The sequence below is a fragment of the Scardinius erythrophthalmus genome, assembly GCF_964197995.2.
Source record: "Scardinius erythrophthalmus genome assembly, chromosome: 5".
NCBI classification, from domain to species: domain Eukaryota; kingdom Metazoa; phylum Chordata; class Actinopteri; order Cypriniformes; family Leuciscidae; genus Scardinius; species Scardinius erythrophthalmus.
Genome location: NC_138225.1, coordinates 49242135 through 49266673, shown reverse-complemented (window position 1 = coordinate 49266673; position 24539 = coordinate 49242135). Strand labels below are relative to the sequence as shown.

The 24539-nt window shown below is 35.3% G+C and overlaps 2 protein-coding genes across 2 annotated transcripts in view; both read left to right on the top strand.

The window, feature by feature from the left end:
• Positions 1–18087, top strand: part of kntc1 (kinetochore associated 1) — a 57202-nt gene extending 39115 nt beyond the window's left edge. Inside the window, exons 48-60 of the mRNA XM_081364816.1 lie at positions 133–188; positions 330–408; positions 4601–4725; positions 4920–5055; positions 5755–5850; positions 6173–6229; positions 7752–7806; positions 7908–7971; positions 11658–11787; positions 13547–13636; positions 13717–13871; positions 16684–16786; positions 16887–18087. Of these exons, the coding sequence (XP_081220942.1) occupies positions 133–188; positions 330–408; positions 4601–4725; positions 4920–5055; positions 5755–5850; positions 6173–6229; positions 7752–7806; positions 7908–7971; positions 11658–11787; positions 13547–13636; positions 13717–13871; positions 16684–16786; positions 16887–16937 (1197 nt within the window). The 3' untranslated portion in view covers positions 16938–18087. The remainder of the gene's footprint in view (positions 1–132; positions 189–329; positions 409–4600; positions 4726–4919; positions 5056–5754; positions 5851–6172; positions 6230–7751; positions 7807–7907; positions 7972–11657; positions 11788–13546; positions 13637–13716; positions 13872–16683; positions 16787–16886) is intronic.
• Positions 18088–20202: 2115 nt separating this feature from the next.
• Positions 20203–24539, top strand: part of hip1rb (huntingtin interacting protein 1 related b) — a 39376-nt gene continuing 35039 nt past the window's right edge. Inside the window, exon 1 of the mRNA XM_081365643.1 lies at positions 20203–20664. Within this exon, the coding sequence (XP_081221769.1) occupies positions 20572–20664 (93 nt within the window). The 5' untranslated portion in view covers positions 20203–20571. The remainder of the gene's footprint in view (positions 20665–24539) is intronic.

Below are 24539 nucleotides of genomic sequence, written 5' to 3'. Positions count from 1 at the left end.
ACCAACACATTTATTGCTATAGTAGTACAGCAAATTCCGACTAAAGCTTGATTAAATCTACACATGTAAACATACTTGGTATGAGGGTGCATTATTAAACTAGACTTAAATTCATACATTCTTTTTCTCTAGGACATAAATCAGCAGGACTATGTGACTGATATAAATGATGACCCTGATCTCATGAGGTACTAATACAAAATACAAAAAGATTTTACCATGTAATATTACCAAATGGATTAAACATGTTTTTGTAACATGGTCAGAAGTCTTATTGAAGTCTTTATCTTTCCCCTGTTTCTTTTCCTCTCATTCTCTATATACTGCAGAGTTGTTTATTTGCTGCAGATGCACCCCATGGATATAAGTGCTCGTTTGCTCAGTCCCATCCTGACAGCTCAAACGTGGGTAAGTAAGACTTTTCACCCTCAACAGAAACCTGGGCATCAGGCCCTGTTTATACTAGTGCGTTATCGTTTTAACATGGCGTTTTAAAATGAAAACAATCCGCGTCCATACTGGCGTTTCCACTGCATTTCAGAAAAGACCTCCGTCCACACTATACACCCGAAAACGCATGTCACATGACCATTCATGCACACTTGGCATGCGTGTAGAAGTGTAAAGAGTTGCTGATTGTTCCCGATAACTCTAAAATATAGGCTTGGCTCTTGCACATGTAGGCAGCTGCAGTAATATAAAATGCAGAGTTTAACTGCACAACTGCTGCTAAAAAGGTTGTCAAAGTCAGCAAAGCTTGCAGTTCCGTCTCTATGTCATTGTTTGCACAGTCGTCGGGGCTGGTATGTTTATGTTACAGAGCTGTTAAGAGCGACGGCTCTGGCCTGTTATTGTCATGTTCCAGTAGCGTAATGGTCATAGGATAGGGGCTTGACGAATCAGGGAAGGATACGCAGTGATCCAGAAGACCCTATCAGGGAGCGAATGTGGGCAGCCACGCCTTCGTTTTCAACTGAGTGTTTTGTGTGAACTAGCACCTAATCATTGTTATAATATGATAAAAACAAACATTTAAATGAAAAAAATTATTCATTTTGTTTGGAATTGAATTTATTCCACGTAATATAAGAGGTGGGAATAGATTGAAACATTTACATTGTTATACTTTTTGGATTTATACATTTAAGGGTACGAAGCTAACTTTCTTGTAGTAATTATCATTATTATATACTGTTGATGGATTATAAAAGTGTTTACTTTATGATGTTTAGGCCTATGTCATATGTTGAAAATGTTTATACGAGTGAATGTTATCTTCATCTTTTTGAAAGAGCACTGGAATTACTAATAGTGTTTGTATGGTAGAACACTGATTGCATTATAACATCCCTGCTGAAAAGATCAGCATCGCTGGTCACTAGTGAGGTGTTTTAGATGCTGGTCTGTTGTATGGGATGCTGGTGTTCCCACCAGGCTTATGATTTAGCTTAACCATTTTCCTTGTTCATCCAGCATCACCAGAAAGGCCATATTGGTTGACCAGAACTTTAGCATAAAAAATAAAAGTAATTTTTTTTACTTTAAAAATACAGTAGCGACATTAATTTTTACATATTGAACTTAAATTTACAGTAAAAAAAAAAAAAACTTTAATGAACTGATGTAATGTTAAGACACCAACTTTTCGTACCATACAAACACAGGTGGTTAAGAGAAATCCTCATAATAAATCAAAGTTCATCACAAGTATATTTTCCACAAGCTGAGGTAAATACTAATATATAGAGAGTTGTATGGTGTCATACAAACGAATACAAAACACATCATGGTAACACACGACACTAAAATAATGCAATAAACATTCATTTAACATCATAAAATGTCGTAAAACCCTAATGTATATAACTGATAACAAAAAAAGTAACAATTATTCAACAAAAAAAAAAAATACAAACAATGCTGATTGTTTGCTGATCTCATGCTGAGAATTCTGGGAATATCAATTTATCAGTTTTTCACTGTCATTTATATGATGACTTTTTTTTTGTAAAATTGCTAGGGCTGTGACGAGATCTTCTGTCATGAGATCTCGCGATATTAAAATGTGACAAGATTTCTCATCAAGGTGAAAATGCTCCATGACAGAGCATGAGGGTGAAATACACAGAAAATGCCACCGATACATTTACATCACATAACGTTGCCCACCGTGGCACTTTCATGTTGCTTTTTTATAGAAATAAAAACCATTTAATTCAGTTGGATGACGGTCGTTTCAATTGTAAACTATTGTAAACGTCTGCTCTGCTCATCCGGCACGAGCTGCAGAGTCACACACAGTGCAGCAGGAATCACAGTTCACTGATCACGCAACGAGAGTAAGGCGAGATGACTGACAAGGAAGACCATGGTGGAGGATTCGTTGTGCAACAGAGACTAATAAATGTCTTGTCTTGTAGAATGCACAGTCAGGACCGCCGCACACAGAGTACATGCGATCGCGAATCCGAGTAAAGTAAAACGTGAGCTCCCTGATGCGCCCAAATTAGGCTAGATACGATACGATAGCCTGTCTCCCAATATCAAACCTATCTTAGGCTGGACTGTGTAGTTGTAACCACTTCTTAGCTCTGGTCTTTGTTTTGGTCTCTGTTTGCACATTGACTATTGAAAGAGTACTTTGATTATGGTTGAACTTGTGATTAAGATTGAAATTGTGATTAAAACTAAGAAAAAACTGTTATTTTGTTATTTATACTGTTTTTATTTCTGTTCAATTTGTGGAAAGGAGTTCAATAAAGAGGTCAGACACAGCCTCAATCAGAAGTTCTAGAACAGGGGTCGGGAACCTTTTTTGACCAAAGAGCCATTTTTTCATTTTTGGATAATGCATTTTTCCAAAAGAGCCACAGTAGGAAAAAAAATTGCCTATATATATATATATTATTAAAGTTAATATTAAAGACGTGCTTTTTTCAATAAAAAATTCAACCGTAGTAATTATTATTAATATTATTTAATTATTAATATTATTAACAAATATTCAGCAAACAATAAATAAGTTGGAATATGGAATTAATTCTGCAGGGCTTTCACTGTGAGGTTGAGTACCAAGTGATGAGCATATACCATTTTGTGTGCGTGTGAGAGAGAATGAATGCACACAGTACTATCTGCTGTGTTTACGTGAATACTCGACTTAGCATTTTGATATATTTCTGTGTTTATTTGGCCGTTTAGGCGCGCAACCGAAGACAAAGGCTGCTTGTCCGTGTTGCGCTCGGAGCGCGCGCACAGTATCCTGTCAGTTCTCTTTCGCGACTTATCGCGCTTTTAATATTTCTTTTCAATATAAAGCACATCCTGTTCTTTTCTTTCTCATTCATTCATGTTTTGTTTTTAATAACTTTAAACAGAATCGTCAACTGAAATCTGCGCGGATTATCAAAAATACGACACATTTATAGGACATAAAGGGTCTCTGCGGCAAAAGTGAAAGTAGCCTACCAGCGGGTGAAATGTCTTTATGCGCAGCAAAGCACCCGTTTCAATAAAATGTTATATTAAAGTTTATAAAGTCTACTTTTACATTTTTGCTGCTGTTCTAGAATGGGTTTCGCCAGCTTGAATCCCAGTGCAGGAGCTGTAGGTTACCACAGAAACGTAAGCGGTTAGTTGATTGCTGTGGTGACTCGTGACACTCGCGAACAGCACTGAACACGCACTTTTGCCGGTACAACTTTAATATTATTATTATCATAAACTTTTCATTAACTTCAGTAGGCTGTACTACAACAAGGGAATTGTAATTGGTTGCTTTTTCTGCAGAGAGCCGATCTCTGTTGATGTGTTTTAATTGTTTTTCATCGATGGTTTGTTGGTAAAGGGTTAGAGACCTCGCGAGCCACATGATTTTTGCCAAAGAGCCAGATGTGGCTCGCGAGCCATAGGTTCCCGACCTCTGTTCTAGAAGCTCATGTATAAAAAACTTTTACAGTGCTTGTATATTGTTGTATTTAAATGCATATGATAATTCATACTCAAAGTAGAACTGAAATGACATTCATTTACAAGATTAGTTAAAACATTTCAAAATGCACCTGCAGACTATTTTTCCAGTCATGAATTTTGTCATTAAGAAATTCTTGTTCTCGTGTCTCGTCTCATCTCGTGAGCTAAGTGTCTCGTCACACCCCTAAAAATTACATTAAAGCTTCTGTTAGATCTATAAATATAAAATAGTAAAAAGTTATAGAACTTACCATTAACCAATTAGCATTTTTACAGACTTTTACCGTGAAAAATTACAATTATTCTTTTACTAAATTTTAACTAAACTTAAAAAATGATATTAAAATAGAAGCAAACTTGAAGATGCAAAACAATATCTTGTTCACCAAGATAACTTTATCTCAGGCATGCATTAGATAAGGTTTTGTCAGATTGCAAGAGTTACTTCTGAAAATGTTTATAGCATCATTTAGAATGTATTGAAAATAAAGAAATTAGTGATGTGTTACAAAATAAATGTTTATACTGTTATAATTGTTTTTTACTTGCCTTATAAAGTAATTAGTGGCATATTTGTTGGCAGGGAAAGTAAAGGTCTGACATGCTTAACATTTGTTCATCTTTTCAGCCCCTGGGAGGATCGGGCCTTCGTCTGACCTTTGAACATCGTAGCCGTGCTTTGATCTGTCTCACTCACTTAGCAGATGCTAACACTTTGGAGGCACTTTCCAACCGGCCTAGTAGCAAAATCAAGTGAGCAGCATCTAGAAAATACTATTAAATTAAATTATTTCAGTTGTTTGCGTGCAATTTTAATAATAATAGAACTGTAACCATTTTATATGTCCAAATGTTAATGCAAAAAAAAAATGTTTGCCATTTTGTTTTAATCAAGATTGATGAATTTGCTGCATTAATGACTAGCCTATATATTGTTGTTTTCACAGATATTATTTGAAGTGTTACATGTACCTTGCCCAGATGGAAGCCCTGAACATTCCCTATACCTTGGAAATGTTCATCAGCAGCCCAAAAGAAGGCATGATCAAGGGTTTATGGAAGAACCACAACAACGAACCTCAGGTAGATATTGCAACTAATATTGAACCCCCTCATTTCAACAGACAAGTTCTGTCAGTTCTTACTACAGTTTTGAAATAAGTTTAGTATGAGGAGGAGTGGTGGGGGAATTCAAAATGTTAAAATCAGTAAGATTTGTTTGTTAGTTTGTCTTTTTCTTTGGTTGTTTTTAAGAAACTAATACTTCTATTCAGCAGGGAATGCAATAAGATGTTACAAAAGATTTCTATTCCAAATATATGTTGTTTTTATAACTTTCTATTTACCAAAGAACTCTGGAAAAAAATAAATTGAAGTTTTCAACATTGAGATATATATATATAATTTTTTTTTTTTCTTTTTTTTTTGGGAGCACTAAAATACATTTAAATTGAAATCAGACTTCTTGATGTGAACAGGCCTTAAGGCTGTGCTTGAGCATTTAAAGAAGTGTATAATTTTCTCTGTTTTATATACTTTATCCTATCCAATTTAATGAGCAGAGAAAACTGTTAGGAATCCATTTATAGTTTGATGAACACTGTGGCATTGCTCTTTTTGAGTGTTGTTGGACCCATTGTAAAACATATAAACACTAAAAAAATATATAAATATCAGTTAAAGCTTTATGTATGTGTTTTATGTATATCTTTATTGTCATGCAGACTATCTCACAATTCCACTAAAGCATAATCTGCATACATTATTCATCATTTTTTCCAGGCTGTCCGTCTTGTGGCAGATCTTTGTTTGGAGTATGAGGTTTATGACTTGCAGCTGTGGAACAGTGTCTTGCAAAAACTTGTGTCATTCAGTATGGTAAGTCACATGTACATTACTATCCTGTTAAAGCTGTTGCAGTCATTAGTTAGAGTCATTTTGTGTACTTGTGCACAAACACTGCTTCCTGAAACAATGGCAATGCTATTTTTGATATTGGAAAAACCCATGAAAATTGTGCATGTGAACTATGAATCCTGTCTTTTTTTAGACGATTAGTCATGCTTTTCACTGGTTTGAACAGTGTACCTAAAGCTGGCTGATTCATGTGATGTTTCTTTAGGTGGACGATACATTGCTGCCTCCTTGTGTTCATTGCTGTTGTAAATTTCTGAAAATATTTCTTCTTTTTCTTCTATAGACAAGCTACTTGCAGAAGGTTCTTGAAGCTCTCATTGCAGTGCCCAGCCTTTTAGAGGTGATCATTTTCCTAACCTTTGTTTTTATTTAGATCAGGGATGTCAGACTCATTTTAGGGCAATGGCCAAACTAAAATATTATTTCTTGTGGGCCACAACATGCTCAACACAATGACAACAGAACAAGATTTAAATACAAATAACAGCATATTGTATTACTGTATTGGAATCTATATTTCAGCAGTTGCCGGTGTAAAGAGGTCACAAGTGTAAAATGGTCTGTCGTCTTGTTATAAGTCTTGCAGCAGCATTTTGCGCAAACTCTAAGCGAGATGGAGAGAACTGACTAATGCCATGCAGTAGTCCTGACAGAATGAAGTAAAAGCATGTATAGCATTCTCAAAAACCTTAGAGATAGCAGATTTTAGTTTTAAGAGAGTTCCTTAACATTAGATTGCCCTGAAAGCGAATGCCCTTCCTGAGACATATATTCTACCCAAGAATTTTTTTTTAACCCTCAATCTTTTTAGAAACATAATGCATCTGTGTGAGTCCATATAATGCAAGTGAATGGCTTCCCAAATGTTGATGCTCTAACAAAGCACACAGCCATCATGATGGTAATCCATCTGAACCAAGTGGATAAATCAATGTCTTCTGAAGCAAAACAATAGGTGTGTGATGTAACATGTGTGTTGTGAATCTCATGCAAAAAAAAAAAACCTTTTAATGTGAAATATTTCAGAGGGCTAAAATCAGTTTAGAAAAGGGCCTTTATTCTAGCCTGGATGCCAGCCGAACTTAGCCCCGCCCACAACATTTGAGGTTGGGAAGTTCGGTCTGGACTTGATCCGTTGTGGAGCAACTATGCTCGAACCAGAGCTGTTCGGACCAATCAAATTTTCAGGGCGGGCTTTATTTGATGATGGACAGATGATCAACAGTAACATAATCATCCACATCACCAAAGAGCACTTGGGTTGCGATAAGATTTGTTCGCTGTATTGTCGAGTTCTAATCCTAAATGGAGGAGAACTTGTTCGTATATGCATTCACCTTTACTATTTCTCTCAAAAATGATAATTGTGTTGGTAAGTACTCCGTGTATCCTTAAATTATTTTTACAACACCAGCAAAGATTGTTTGCACTCATCTTCTTCTACTTTTTCCAGCGTGCGTGCAGTTGAGTTCTGTTGACAACTATGCATCGCTCAACATACGTCACTTACTCCGCTGCTCTGATTGGTTGTAGGTCTATTCAATTGAGTGTAGAGGCATTTTCTTTCGTGGTTCGGTTGAAACACGCCCCATAATCACAGCCCAATGGAGCAGTATCAGACTCATATTCTGACTAGAATCTGAGTATGACGACGTCAGGCTACCTTTATTCCTAAATGATCAGTTTTTGATGTAAAAATACAACATTATAATTGCACCTCAGGAAACATAAAATAGAAATTGCTGGATTGGGCTCCTCCATGGCTAGTGTCTTTGACGCTTCTGATTTAGGTAAATTTAACACGAAACCGCCAAGATTTTAATTTATATATTTTATTTGTTTTTAATATTATTTTCCTGCAGGGGCAAAGTCTTTCCAGGATATGGCGAAGTGTGATTCAAGCCCCTTTCTTGACAGGTAAAAATGGAAATACTTAGAAGTTTCTCTATAATGTTGCATATACATTTTTATTATTTAAATGCTTTTTTCACTGTTTGTCTGTTTGATTATTTTTACAGCCTCTCTTCCTCTCAGCCCTCGACAGCATGACGTTATGTATCAGACATTTGTCCTGCTTCTAAAGTAAGTCTTCAGTCCAAGGGTCTGTTTGATCAAAACAGAAAGTATGAGTATAGTAAGCAATAGCTTATTAGTGAAGTTGTTTACAAAAAAGTTGTTGTTAGGGTAGGTTTATCACTGAAAATTGTATTGTTCTTTGTCTACTCTTATTGTAATAACTGAACACAATGGCAACAGCATTCTTACATGTGCTCAACGGCTTTTGGCTTGGTGGGATTGGGCAGAAGGTGCTCCCTGTTCCTCCTCTTCCTAATTAACTGACAGAATGCCAGTGTCTTGAAAATTTTCCCCTGCATTTGGCCTAAAACACTGTCTTCATTGTCATCCAGTTTGAAATATTGACTACATACACAGAGGTTCGCAGCCTTTCACCTTATTTACGATTCTTTTCTGCCATCACCCACTGCCTACAACGCACTGGATCCTTAACTTGAAACTGAAAATAACTCACTCCCGCTAAACATTTACTCTTTGAAGTCTTGCACACGGGAACAATGCCAATCGAAACCATTATGACGAAAAGTTTGCTAAGAAGTATTTCCTTCTAAAGCAAGGTGGTATTTGACTCTGGTCAAGCCTATCCATAGCAGACTGGTGGGAGTGGTAATTTTACTGGAAAACCTGCAGTTTAATAAATAAATAAATAAATAAATACACATTGGAATAGTGTTATCAAAAGACCCGGTACTTCAGTACCAAGTCGGGGTTACACTTTATTTTAAGGTGTCATTGTTACAGTGTAATTATGAATTAAATTACTGAGTAATATTAATTAACAACATGTACTTACTATAGGGTTAGGGTAGGATTAAGATTTGGTTGAGGGTTAGTTGCATGTATTTATGCAAAATGTATTGTTATTACTATGGTAATTACATGTAATATATGTAACAATGACACTGTAAAATAAAGTGTTACCGTAGTCGGTACTAAAAAAAATTTAACTGTTACAGTACCAGCTTTTCTTAAGTACCGAAGTACTGGGTTAATCCGGTTCTTGATTCGCTGTCCGAAAGGTGCACAGTTGCGTCCTCTTCATAAAAACACTGAGACATGGCGACCGGCGGCGCTACTAATGCGGTGGCTCTGAATCCACTCGTTGACAAGAAAGGAGGAAAGAGCCACATATGGAAATATTTTGGATTAGGCTAATGTCACGTTGCTATAAGGGGCCGTTCACATGGCGCGTTTTTTGCTCTTGCAAATTCGTTGTTTCAAACGTAGGCGCGCGGCATGCATGCTCATAATAGAAGCGACACGCTCGTTTTTCCAGGCGCGCCTTTGTTCATGGTTGCATAGCAATGACCAATGCCACAGGAGAGCAAGCACTTGTGGAAAGGAGGAGGAAGCGGTGCGAACAGCGCTCTCCATGATGAAGAGGAGGGTGACCAGATGTCCCGAAAAAATTCAGGACAGTCCCGAAATCTAAGCTTTTGTCCCGAATCAGGACCTAAATGTCCCGAAAATTATACTAAAGCAAAATCTTGAGTAGTTTTTGTCAGATAAAACAATAAAAACTGTCCGTGGAGGTTGAGTCGTCCTGCAACCAGCCCCTGACGGCTGCTCATTGGCTGCAGCATCTTTTTTGTTTCTTTTTTTGAAGTTCTGCAAAGATACCGTATGCGTGAATTTAAATTTGCATTGATAAGCTAATTTTCATTAATTGGTTTCGTTGACATGGCTGGTATCCGGACACCGTCCCGAATTTCAGCCAATCTCATCTGGTCTCAGATGAGAAATAAAAAGCCATCCCTGTAAAGCTATGATCAGCTGTTCGGCCAAGCTTTCGATGTTGTTATGGAAAGGCCGAAGCTGATCGGTTGGTTTTTGTCACATGACCTTTTGAGATGAGATGTCGAGATTTTTTTCATCTTGCCGCGGCATAGCCTACATTTAAAAAAAAAAAAAACGAATTTGTACACGCAAAAAACGCGATATGTGAACGGTCCCCCTAAAGTGGTATCGGGTGCGGTTGTTTCAGGGTAGTTTTACGAGCACAGTATCGGACTGACACCCAAATACTGGTATCAGTATCAGTGCATCCCTATTTATGTCATTAATATTAGTCCATCAGAAAAGTAGTTCTAGGCTTATTCTTGGCTGGATAACTCTTAGCAGGTTTAAAAAGCCCTTTTGAAATTAAAGATGAACGCAGTTTTGGATTAAATAAAAGTACAGTTAAGTCAAATAAAACACGTTTTATCTCCTGTATTATAGTTTGGTAACAACACTACAGTAGGATGTCATTCATTAACATTACTTAATGCATTTCTAACATCAACACATTGAGTGAACAATATATTTTTACAACATTAATTAATGTTTGTGAATGTTATTTAATACAAACACTTGATTGTGCATGTTTGTTCACTTCATTCATTGTGCATTAAATAATGTTAACAGATAAAACTTTTGATTTTAAAAATGTATTAGTACATTTTTTAATTAATTCCAAGGAGAATAATTGCTACAGTATATAACTATTGTTAATTGTTAGGTCATTTTATCTAATGTTATGTAAGATTTATTTATGTAATCTTATTGTAGAGTGTTTTTAATACTACAGTTTCTATCTTTGTAGCTGTGAGATATACACTTTAATAGATGTAAATTTAATCAAAATTAAGCTTTGGTACCGAAATAGGTACCGAGAACTGTGGATTTTCACAGGTATTGGTACCGAATACTGAAATTTTGGTACCGTGACAACACTACATTGGAAAATAAGTTCAAAGAAATTATTAAAATATAATGGCTAAACAAGCCATTCTCTTATATTTTTATTTTTCAAAAGTGCATACTCTTCCTGCCACTACACAATACTTTGACAACTTTGTCCTGCTACTTAATAATTCAATTGTATCTGTGATTTGATCATTTATTTCTGCTGTGTCTTCAATATTTACTCAATATGGAGCACCTAAAGGCACGGTAGTGGAAAAAATATAGGATGGGAGGAAAACAATTGTTTTCAAAGCTTCTGCATTGTCTCGCAAAACTATTGCATTCTCTCGCAAAATTTTGTTCTCGCAAATCTTGTTGAGTTCAGGCAAACACTTACTGTTTAATGTCCCGCTGGCAATGTTTCAGACAACTCTGTACATCAACAATGGAGTGGTTCGTCGAGTTTTATTTTGAACTTGGACTTAAGCATAAATAAATTCAGTCAGTGCTTAGTTCAAGGAGTTCAGTAAATTTGGTAATATATTCACTGATTCAAACTTCCCAGATCAATAACTTGTGAGCTAAATGTTGTTAAAACACAACTGACACCTCTTTCCAATCATAGTACTGCAGACAATGAGCTACAACCTAATTTTCCTCAAAATGAGCTTTATAATATAAATTGATCTCTAAGCAGAACTGAGAGTCAAGTCTGAAGGTACCGTATGTAAAGTGCAAAACCCGAAAAGCGCTAAGCACTGACAAGTCCAAGTTCAAAATAAAACACTATGAAACGCTCAATTGCTAATGTATGAAGTTGTCTGAAACACTGCCAGCGGGACATTAAACAGAAAGTGTTTTTCCGAATTCACAAGATTTGCGAGAGAACGCAAAAGTTTGCGAGAGAAGGCAAAGCTTTGAAAAATATTTTTTATCCCATCCCAATTTTTTCCACCACCATGTCTCTTTAGGGGCTCTGTAACTCAAAGATAACCATTTCTCTTTTTTTTTTTTTTTTTTTTTAGATGTCCATTTTTATTCACTTTGGATCTGGTTGCCATTGCCAAGCGGTTTTCTCAGTTCAGTCTGCAGGCCTTCTCTTTGGGCACACTCTTGCTCATACCTTGTGTCAAAAAGAAGGAACCACAGATTCAAGTAGGTTCACAATTCATAACAATAAGAGGGATCATAAAATTGAATTTAGTTTTTTCAGTTGCCTTGATACTATTTTTACAAGTAAATGGTAAATATCTCGTGTTTTATGAGAAAACGCTTCCCTGTCATTGATGAGACTTTACGGCTTTCCCTGTTGGGGAAAGGGCCGCTATTACACATCTCCTGAACGAGTACAGTATCTCCAGATCAAAACACAGGCAAAGAAGCAGAAACAAGCGGCCTCATGTAATCAGATGCATATGAAAAATAATGCGATCATCAACAATAAACAGCATATAAATCAAAGCGGCCTAATGTTACCGAGTGAAATGTCGACCCAGGACGGTTAGTGGTTAGGACTGTGAAGCTTTGGGAGTGTTGATGGACTCGATCTACTCCATCTTTGTTTTGATCATCATTCTGAATCCGATCTGGACGTAGTCTTTTATGAAACCCCTTCAAGTGTTGATAAAAGATTGCATGAAGCTAGAATAAAACTGTTTTGTTTGTTTGTTTAAAAACAGAGGGTCTCTTCTTTATTTTGATATATTGCATGTTCAGATCCATACAACTAAATATTCTGGGGGACAAACAAATTTTGTGAAAATGGCCAAAACACTGGCGATTGCTGGCAAAAAATAAATAAAAAATAATCGCTGGCAGGGAAAGAGTTAATTGAAACATAATTGAAAATATGCTGAAATATATATTTTTTTGTGTGTGTTAAGTGTGTTTTTGATTATCTGTGAGATTAGAACTAAAAGTTTTGAAAATGTACCATTTGCTTGTGAAAATAGTATCAAAGCATTTAAAAAAAAAATGGAATGAAATTTTATGATGCTTATTTTTTTATGGTGTATGTAAACTTGACTTTGACTGTTGATTTATATATACACTCATCATTTCTGAAGTTCTATTAAGTACCCAAGACTTCATTTCAAGACAGATATGACTGCAAGGGAGTCAGATTTTGATTCAGTAACAGCTCTGACAGATTCACGGAGTTCATGTAGTGAAGCTTTTGTCAGACTGATTTGTGAAGGATTCATTAAAAGTTCAGGTATTTGCTTGTGATTCAGAATTTTGCTCAGTATATTTTATTTCTTATTAAATTTTAAAGTTAATTATTAAAATATTAAAATATTCACTTTAAGTTGACAGCCTATCTCATTTTCTGCCCACTATGTGATGTTAGATGTACAGTGTAAACCGTAAGAGAAACATTTATTTAAAACTTTCACAATATTGTTCCAAAGCAGTTTTACGGAGAATAATGCTTTACAACCCCAAAAGGCTGAATGAAGCCATAATAATATACCTTTTGTTTACCTTTGTTGTATGGAAAAGAGTTTCTTGGACATTTTGCACATACTGTATCTATTTAATGCTTTGCAAAATAAAAGTGCTAAGTTGTGTGAGTTTTGTATACTATGAGGGCAAGTAAATAATTATAGGTTTTTTTCTCTTCCTTTAATTTAAATTTCACAAACAGGCACTGAGTAATATGAATTAACGTACTTAGGATACAGTTAATGTTGGGGTTTGGTTTAGGGTTAGTTGCTTGTAATTGTGCATATTTTACTATTATTACTACTATAGTAAGTACATGTAACGTGTAACTATGTCACCTTAAAATAAAGTATTGTTATTTTTATTTTGAATGTTTACAAGCTTTCCTGTTTCACTGATCTGTGATCTGAATAATGCGTTTGATTTTCAGTGTGCACTAAAACAATATTTTGGGTGTTTTAAACAATAGAGCTTCCTGTTGTCCTGCAACCCTACCCTCATTCTGGATCAGATAGAGGAAAGCATGACCACTGGAGAGTTAGCCGGCATTCCTTCACAGGTTATTCCTTCTCTTATTGTTAAACAAATCTTTTCACAGTACTTCAGTTGTATATTTTAATTCATTTTTATTTGCACTAGATCAGAGACACGGTGTTCACGTTCCTTTGTGAAAATGGCAAGTCCCAGACGTTGATGAAGACCAAACACTTCACTTATTTGAAGAGGCACTTGATCTCGAAGGGTCTCTCTAAACTAGTGCAGGAGCTGCTGAACTGCCTTATGGAGCAAAATGGGTTAGTTGATCCTACTTGAAATTTCATACATTATTTTTTTCTGATTCAGTTCATGAGTTTGCTAAGTTAAACAGCATTTTTTTGAACTGTTGTTGTACTGGTGAAGCTGTTCTACATAACAGATTTACAAGGAATAATGTACAGTCACCACCGGGTATTGCAAAATAAACCTTAACAGAGTGATCGGGAAGTATTAATACAAACACTGCAACAACTAAAGGATTTGTTTGTTTACTCATAATTTACTCACCCCCATGTCATCCAAGATGTTCATGTCTTTCTTTGTTCAGTCGAAAAGAAATTAAGGTTTTTGAGTAAAACATTCCAGGATTTTTCTCTATATAGTGAACTTCAACGGGGAGCAACGCGAGACGTAGGAGGAAGTACCGACCCAGTGTTTACAAAGCAAACGTGCAAAGACTGAGTCAAACGGCCTTTACAAAAAAAGGTGAAACAACGATGTCGGACAATTTTAAAGTTGGAGGAGAAAATGAGATGGAGTTTCCACCCTACCCTACGTTCCGCCTACGTCACGTCACGTGTAACCTTTCCAACGTGACCACGTAATGCGTGAAGTGAAGTCATGGACGTACATCGCAGAGCTAGTGAAAGACAAAGATTTGTGGTTTAAAAGTATATCAACTTTAAACTATATAAAGAAACTGCAATTTGGACCTTCAGACCGTTGATCCCCGTTGAAGTCCACTATATGGAGAAAAATCCTGTTATGTTTTCCTCAAAAACCTTAATTTCTTGAAGAAAGAAAGACATGGAGTTACAAGTTAAACATTCACATGAAGATACTGTTTAGGGAAAGTAACTACTTTCAATACATAATCAGTATTTATATTTGATTTGATGTGTTTTTTTTTTTTTTTTGAGAAGTAACAATCAAGATATAACGTATAACAAAAGATTCTGGTTCTTTGTAATATATAGGAATGAGCCTATTCTCTGGTCCAAGCAAATATAGCAAAACTAATTATCAGAGAGAACTGCTACAGATTTTACTCTGGCCTAACAGTAATGGGATGTTAATAAAGAGCCCCTTATATTCACAAGAAAAAATAAATACATTACAGTGACATTTCATTTTTTTAGGTCACAAAAACCTGCTGTTGTAAGTTTCCGATTAGTGGGTGAAGCTTTCTGCATGTTTTGTCTTTTCAGAAGTAATTTAATTACAATTCAACTTTTTTCTGACTCCATTTTATCTCAACCTCAAATTTAGGTTAGAATGCCAATTTATTATTGATCATTTATATGATCATTTATCTAGACATCTTTTCTGTGAAACATTTCTGTAAATACTCCTGTCTACCAAGACAGGAACCTCTTTCAAATGGAAACATGAGCTAACAATGGGAATCTGCATAAATTATGGTCCCAGACCTTGGCAGTTTACACCTTACTGAGGACAGAGGGCAATTTACATTACCCGCCCGCCACATATCTCTAAACTCTTAAAACTAGGGATGCACCGAAATAAACATTCTGGGCCGGAACTGAAAATTCTGGATGCACTTGGCCGAAATTTATTTATTTTAAACACATTTTTTGTATAATTGTATAATTATTATTATTAGACTTTTAAATTAAATGCAATAATTTTACTGAATCTGAATAATAATAAAAAAAACTTCAAGCCAACAAAATAAAATAACCACACTTTTATTTAAAGTGACACAAAAATTAGACAGAAAATAGCAACTATATTAAAAAATATTAAATATCAAAATATTATTACAACAGAATCAGATTTAACAGATACCTTTTTTGACCAATTATCAAAATAAAGTATAGTCCTACAACGCTATTATTATGAGAGCATGTGAGCATCTAGCAGGGAGTGGGTCAGTGAACGAGAGCACGGCTACAGCACACTGTCAGGCTATTGCAAACAGAAACAAGAAAAATTTCATGTTGGCACGTTATTTGAGTGGACTTTGCTTTTCCGGTGAGCGTGATCGGTTCGTGAGTGGAGTGTTTGGGCTGTGAGTGACAGAGCAGGGCGCAGCGCACACACGGAGCGGAGCATTGAGCAGAGAACGCAGCGCGCACACACACTGAACTGAGAGCGCACACACACACAGAACGGAAAGCGGAGCCGCTCGCAAAGTTACAAAACATGCTGCGAGAGAGGGAAACCTGATCGCTGAATACCCTCTGTGCATATTTTCTGCCTTTTTTTTTTTTCTCTTTCGGCCGAAAACGGAAAATGCCATTTTCAGCGACCAACATTTCGGTGCATCTTCTGTGGGGATGAGACAATTGTACCAGTCGCACTGAGAAATTTCAAATGATCACAAACATGTAGAGTGTTGTTGGACAATCGTTCACATTAAACCTTATAGATTTGTAGGTGAATTTCAGGTGATCTTAGCATGAGAAGAGAAGAGATGGGGAAAGAGGGGGTGATGAGGTGTGGTGCGTCTCGAATGGTGTTCTTACTTATGCAAGAGTGTTCAAATGTTAATTTCCTTTTTCTCAGAGAGAGTAGCCCTCTCTTCCAGTTCTTCCAGTTTCTCCAGTCTTACACTGTTTTAACTGAAGAGTGCAGATTTTTTATATCCACTGTTACTTGCGTAATTTCCAAAAATGTTTCTTCACAAGTAACTTGCAGTTTTATACTTCAAACGCCAGAGGGCCAGAAGTTACATTGTGTAGCTTTAATGATGGAGGTATTTGTATTAGATAGGTGTTCCTAATCTTTATAAGTAAAACAAGTTACTTATAACTTGTTTCCAACACAAAGTTGAATAAAAGAATAGTTTCACTGAATCTTTCACTGTCCTTTTTTTCCTTTGAATAGTGAAGAAGAGGCCATTTCCTTTGCCCACGAATATCTGAAATACAGAGAGATGAAAGGAGGACAAACAGCACCTGTGAGCGACACTCTCTCGGATCCTGTCAGGGTAATTTTTTGTACATTTAATTGCTTTTTATTTGTTATGAATGTTTATTGTGGTTATATTAAATCTAAGGTTCTCATTTAATTTTTGTTTTGTCCTTCAGGTATTTTTGGAAAAGGCACTGGAATCTAGGGGTGCTCAAACATCAGCATAAGATAAAAAATATATATATTATTTGTAATCTGTGGGCAGTAATACAGTATTTTCACTCTGATTGCAAGACTGCACATGTAAAATGTTATCTGCTTGCATATTTTACATTGTATATTGTTTCTTAATAGTATTTCAGTACTCATATTTTGTGGATATAAACACCATTGTGTATGTAGACAGCTGATTTAAATAAAAATTACTATTTCTTTTTTCGAAAATATGGAAGTGTTTATGGAGCATTTTAAAAAAGGACCAAGAGCATCCCTCGTCGCGTGTCGCTGCCATGGCTGGTTTGGACCAGAGCCTTTGAAAAACAGAGTGCCGATAGACTACCATAAGCATTGAAGAATGCAGAAGTAATGCGTCGTTGGGCAACCAATAGTTCCAAACACTGAATAGTTCCAGCATTGAACCCTATTCATTTCAGTGTTTCTCAAGCACACTTGCTGGTAGGTTGATGAAATGACTCAATTTTTGACATTCCTCGGGAATCTAGCCAGTAGTGGTATTTTATGATTTAGTTCATGTTTATCATTAGATAATAGATAGTTGTACTCTAATTAAAGTTAGCTGATGTGAGCAACAGTTTCCATGGCAGTTGTTAGATAGAATACTGTGATGAATGTAAGATGCTCCACACGTTTATTGCTCCCTGTGACTAATAATTGTAAAAATTATTCCATTTAATTTCCCAGAAAAATGGCTTGTAATCTTTTGAGAATGTCAAAGAAAGATCTCATTCTCCTGGTTCCAACCTTATCTGAAAGAAGCACATATTACACTGCTGCTGTAGTGAGACTTTGAACTTTAATCTATCACTTGTGCATAAAGAAATGTATACATCTTTCAGTAAACAGGGCAGGTCTAGTGAAGTGATGGAATTACAGGCCGACTTTAATTGAATGAAAGAACTACAGTTTGTTTATTGGATTTACCAATTGTTTTTGTCTGACATTGCACAAAGTGAAAATTGTAGTTATTTTGTAAATATTAGTTCGATATTAGTTAATGCAAATAGTACCAGATACTATTTGCACTTCACTATATTGTTGTAGCTACATACAAACAGTATGCAATAATAACATTGTGTATATGATTAAATTTATAAAATGCCTTCTGTCATTTTCCATATCAGTAAACACCTCTGACAGATTTTTTGTTTTCTTGATTATGTTTTACTCCTGTTTGGTGATAAGTGATCATGAAAGTGATTTAATTCGTCACACTTTATATTAGGTGTCTTTAACTACTATGTACTTGCTTAAAAAAATAAGTGCAATGTATTTATTGTGTTCATGTTGTACTGCAAAAGACTTTTGGTGCCATAGAGGTGGTATACGGGCAGAGGTGGACAAAGTACACAACTTCCTTACTTGAGTGAAAGTACAAGATACTACTGGTCAAATATTACTCTGTTGCAAGTAAAAGTTGTAAAGACTGATATTTACTTAAGTAAAAGTACAGAAGTACTTGTTTTTAAAGTACCCAAGTATCAAAAGTAAATGTCAATGCATTGTTTTATTATTGTTGTATGTAATACTTACAGTACCTTATGCCTCTGAATCTATGCCTGCCCCTACCCTCATATCAATATCGAATGCATTTCTAGAACACAGTTCCAGCAGTGGGATTGAATGTGAAATTGAATAAGCGCACTCAATAATGTCCACAATGGTTTCGGACACCCAAATGGCTGTTCCCTCAAATTTTAAAGTTTTTGGGCTTTTAGTATGAATATTACTAAAACTGCTATAAGCTAGTGTGCTCCAAAACAATGACAAAATTTGCATTTAGAAGACCAAATCCAACGTTGAAAATTTAAATCAGATTGATGTCAGAATCCAACGTCAGATTGACGTTAATCTCCAGCATTGGACAGACGTGGTATTGTGGTTGAAAATGAAAATCGTGTTGACATCAGAAACCAACATCTGTCGGGTTCTAATGTCGACCCAACTTTCTTTTCCAACCAAAATGCAACCAAAATCATCCCCTAACTGACATTACTACTTTCTAGTCAAGTCACCTTCATGTATATAGCGCTTTTAACAATATGGATTGTTTCAAAGTAGCTTTACAATGATTATAGGAAATTACCATAACTGATTGTTTAGGCTTTACAACAGCTCTAGGATAAGCTTATTGTCCATCTTAAGTTAGTTTGTATTGATTGATTCTCTTCAAGGACCTTGACAGAAATGTAGTAGAGTAAAAAGTACGATATTTGTCTTTCAAATGTATAGTGAAGTTAAAGTAAAATGTTTCCAGAAAAAAATAATACTCAAGTAAAGTACAGATACTTAAAAAGTATATTTAAGTACAGTACTCAAGTACATGTACTTTGTTACTGTCCACCTCTGTATACAGGTAGGTTAGGGACAGGTTTGGTGGGTATGGTTAGGTTTAAAGGTGGGTTAAGGTGTAAGGGAAGGCTATAATTATCGATGTACTATATATATATATATATATATATATACATATATATATATATATACATATATATATATATATATATATATATATATATATATACATACATACATATAAGCACTATGTAAAAACATGCATGTACATAATAAATGCATTGTATCAAACGATAAATTGAAATGTTAGTACATGGTAGTTAAAGACACATAATATAACATGTCACCAAATAATCTCACTGTTAAAAAAAATCTATTGGGCTTGATGTAGATTAAACACGCAGTGGTACACAAACAAACAGTCTCCATACACCACATCTGAATCAATCTGGAAGTGTAAGCCGTTTATATATCCTGCATTTTGCACACACAAAAATATATATATTTTTAAGATTGAAACATTTCAGTTACATAACAAAATTCTAACAAATAAACCAACGTCTATGCACAGCCCTGTTGTGCATGGATAAATAAGGCTATGACAAAACTGCAATATTCCATAAAAAAAAAGAGTGACTAAAGAAAGAGTCGCTCATCTCATATCTTTTGCCAGCTCTGACTAGCTTGGCATTTTCCTGGTCTTGGATAAATCACTCATCATGAAATAAAGCTTAAACTGAAGGCCTGAATGGTATTGTTTGGTTCAACTCACCTGTTGATCAAACATTGAATTTAACTTGTACCAGATTTTTTTCTTTGTTTTGTTTTATTTTGTGACTTTGGAAGTAGCCTTTATTTTTTAAATATCACTTTCATTATAAACTCTTATTTTCCTTATTCATTAACTTTTTGATAACTGATAATCAGACCTGCTGAAACCCATATGTCTTCTAAATAGAAATAGAAGCTGAATTGTAAGTTTCAGATGGGGTGTACTGTATACTGTAGCGCGTATGACGCAAAGGTAGCACCTCTGCGATGATTTATCACTTTATATGTGAACTCTCTTGACCAGATGTCAGCTTAGGCGTTATTAAAACGCGCATTATTACTCCTCCCACAGACAGCAATGCTGTAGTACGACTCAAACCGGCAAGCAAAGCCACGAAGCCAGAACAGGTTTTTCCTCCATGTCCTACTTAGCGTCGCAACACGCAAGAAAACAACCCTCACACCGCCACACTGGACTGTCTAAGGACGGATACTTTGGAGCATAACACGATACGCTAGGGAACTGTTTGTTAACCATAAACCACGAGAGCACCATAAAGGATGAATTCAATACGACAGGTGCCTTCGCGGGTTAAAAGCAAGAGGACGGAAACGATGTTAGGAGGCGAGAGAGATCATTTCGAAAAACAGCAGGTATGGCAACCTATGTATAGTTGATATTTTGTTACGATGCTAATGGTTAGCGTTCTTATGTGGATACTGTGCTAGCAATGACTACATTTTACGACGTAATATGGTGTACACTTTAACCAGCAGGATAGCCTACATTACTGTGGATGCACGATTACAAACACAGCTTGCGTAGGCACTTTCTCATCTACACTAGTGCAGTTTTAGCGTATTTCCAAAAACATTTATTTAAAGTGTTAAACTCAAACTTGCCGAAACGAAACAATATGTTTTCAACAACTGGCAAGACCAGTTTATTTGACATAACGTCATCCGGGGACTCGTTGAACCTGTCCATACAAAATGATAAGAAGAACACAAATGTTTACCACGTGATATTAACATATGTTATTCTTTTGGCTAGGATTATTAATTCTAGACTGCTTCCAGGATTATCTGACTGGACTGTATGATTTGTGATGCCCATGTGCACTGTCAGAGGGATGACGTAAACTGTATCAAAGTAAAACGATGTATTTATGCCATAGATTGTTTTTTACGGTTCCTCTAGATTTAGCAAACTACAGTCACATCTTTCTCTATTATTTGCCAAATAAAAAATAATAATAATAAATAAATAAATAAAAATGCTGAGACATATTACTATAGCCTAATACAAATCACATCAACAATTAAACTGGGATAATATTGAACAGTATACATGCATGCATTTATGGGCTAATCTTGATTAAAAAGTTTAAATAGACAGACTGATAAAAACAAAAGATCTGAAAGCATGGTAGTGAATTGCAGTCTTATATTACTAATTTTGAACATTTCAAGGGAATTAAACAGAAACATCTTAATCAAAAAAGATCCAACTGAATAAAGAAGAAAAATAACTATAGTATTCACTAATTATTATTTTTATTTATTTTTTTTGGCATATTGAGAAGGAGAAGAATATATCTTCTGTTCAGGCCATTAAATATCAAACTCTTGATGTCACAAAAGTATGTATAGATATACTATACTAACTATACTATACTATACTATACTATACTATACTATACTATACTATACTATACTATACTATACTATAACTTGTCAAGACACTTACAATAGACCTTAAAAAACCTAACCATATTTACTTGGGGTTAAGGGACGCATACCAGACATAGATCTATGTCTGGAATGTGTTCCTTAACCCCAAGTAAATATAATTAGATTTTTTAAGGTCTATTGTAAGTGTCTTGACAAGTTATTTCTGTTTAATTATATGTCAATACCAATCTTTAGTCAATGATAGCATTTCAGTTGTCACTTTCCCTAGTCATTAGCATTTTGAACAATTCCACCAAATAATGCTAGGCCTACAAATAAGGAAGTAATTGTGTATGCTTCCAAGCAAATTATTGAATTAGAAATAAATAAATATGAATGTTTACTGTGGTTTATCCATACATTTTGATATTTTAAATCCATGTTTCATGTAGATCTTACAATAGCAATGATACTTTTCACATTACCTATTAAGTTGCTGTTAGAGGAGAGGGCCAAAATTTGTGTGATAAAGCATCATACATTTGGTTAATTACCCTATATAAAAAGGGTTACACTATTTTAAGGTGTCATTGTTAGACTGTAATTAGCACATATATTTAAGTACTGAGTAATATTAAGTAACTACGTGTAGCCTACTAACTAGGCTACAGGGTTAAGATTAGGGTTTGGTTTGGTTTGGTTTAGGGTTAGTTGCATGTAATTATGCTTAATTTATAGTTATTATAGTAACTACATGTAACATATGTACAATGACACTGTAAAATAAAGTGTTGCCAAAAAAAAAGAAAGCATGTGATGTTGCATGATTAATGATGCAATGGCTGCATTTTTTCCCCTTAGTTATGCAGGACCAAGAACCTGGTCTGGCAGGTTCTTCTTCCCTTTTGCTTTGTATCCCACACATAGTGTTGTTGCTGGTTGAAAATGGTGAGGATCAGTCAGTACTAAGTGACTTAAGATATCAGGTAATGGTTTGCATACTATAAGTAGCTTGTCAACTAACTCTCATTAGAGTAGTAGACTTTTAGGTTAAGGTTAGGTGTCTGGGTAAATGGAATAAGTTGACATGTAGTTGACAAATAAAGTTACTTATAGTCAGTATGTATTTTGGGTGAGCATCAGAATAAAATGTTGGCAGATATTAGGTAGACAGTCTACTAATACTCTGGTAACTGACATGTAGTCGCAGAGTGGACCATCGAAATAAAGTGTTACCTAGTTAATTAGTAGTTTTATGATAAAGAAAATTAAACCATGAAATATTTTCAGAAATGTTATGTGCTTCCAGAAAGGTATGTAATTTAAAGGGTTAGGTCACCCAAAATTATAATAACGAGTATAACTTGTTCTTCCATGTAGCACAAAAATAAATGTAATGCAGAATGTTAATGACTGCCAGCCTCAGTCACCATCCACTTTCAGTGCAACTTTTGTCACTCTGTCTCTAAGGCCCAGTTGTTCAAATGTAATCAGATTTTGGTTTTTGGACTGGCTCAAATCTTGAAAATGGGTTGTTCAAAAGAAAAAAAAGTCTTCTGAAATCGGATTAGATCATGTAATCCAATCTTGATTTTGATCTGGATCAACCCCTCAGTAAGAGTTGTTCAAAACTCTTTAGTAAGATTGGAACACTTTTGATCCCAAAAATCTGGATTATCCTGATCCCAGCAGAAGGATTCAGGATTAATTTAAGGCACAAAACGTAAAACTTGGTCAAAAATGGCAATGTTTGTATTCATGTAGTAAATTGTACACATTTAAATATTTTGCACTTCATTTGTTTAAACATAGCTGTAGGCTTATCTATTAAGCATTGCAGTAAAGTAAAGTTAAAAACAATTGAGATTGTGTCCCCATAAAATTTTCCAGCTTTCAAAAATAATGATGAGATGAACCAGTCCGAGGTAGTTTCTAGCAATTGCACCCCTTATTGCATGTATATGTTTATTTATTTTGTGTGGGTCAGATGAGCGGCCTAACCATTTAAAAGAAATTGGAAATAGATGGTGGTTTTTATATCATATAAAGGGATAGGCCTAGTTCACCCAAAAATGACAATTCTATCATCATTTACTCACCCATATGCTGTTCCAAACCTGTATGAGTTGAACACAAAAGATATTTTAAAGAATGTTGGTAACCAAACAGTTGTTGATGGTAGCCATTGACTTCCATAGTATTTATTTCCCCCAATGGCTACTGCCAACTGTCTGGTTACCAACATTCTTCAAAATATTTTCTTTTGTGCTAAACAGAAGAAAGAAACTCATACATGTTTGTAACAACCTGAGGGTAAGTAAATGATGATAGAATTTTCATTTTGGTGAACTATTAGGCTACATTAATTGTCTTGCTTTCAGTCTCTTCAATTAAAAAAAGTGACCCATAGCTAGTAGCCAACATTATGAAATGTAGTCCCATTTAGAGCTCTGGAAATAGGGATTTGGCAAAGTTTGTATCTAGATCAGGGTGATCCGGTCCAGAATTTCTTTAAAAAAAGAATTACCTGGAAAGCAAAACATGACATTTCCCAATCTAGACCCAGATTAAAGTTTTCGAAAAACTGGGCCTAAATGAAAGAAAGTCATTGGAACAACATGAGAGTGAGGGTGTTAACAGACCTTTCATTTTTAATGGAACTGTTCATTTAATTGCTCACACAAAACGCCAGAAACGATCTCACACAAAAGCTCAATGTTCTTTTCTCACTGACTGGTCAACTATGCCACATAGTTCTGTCTGTTTACTTTGCAGCCCTGTGTGTTTTGCGTCAGTCTGCTGTAAGCTCTCGCGTGAGTTGGGTCGCCCTGCATTGGCAAATGTTGCCAAGCAAC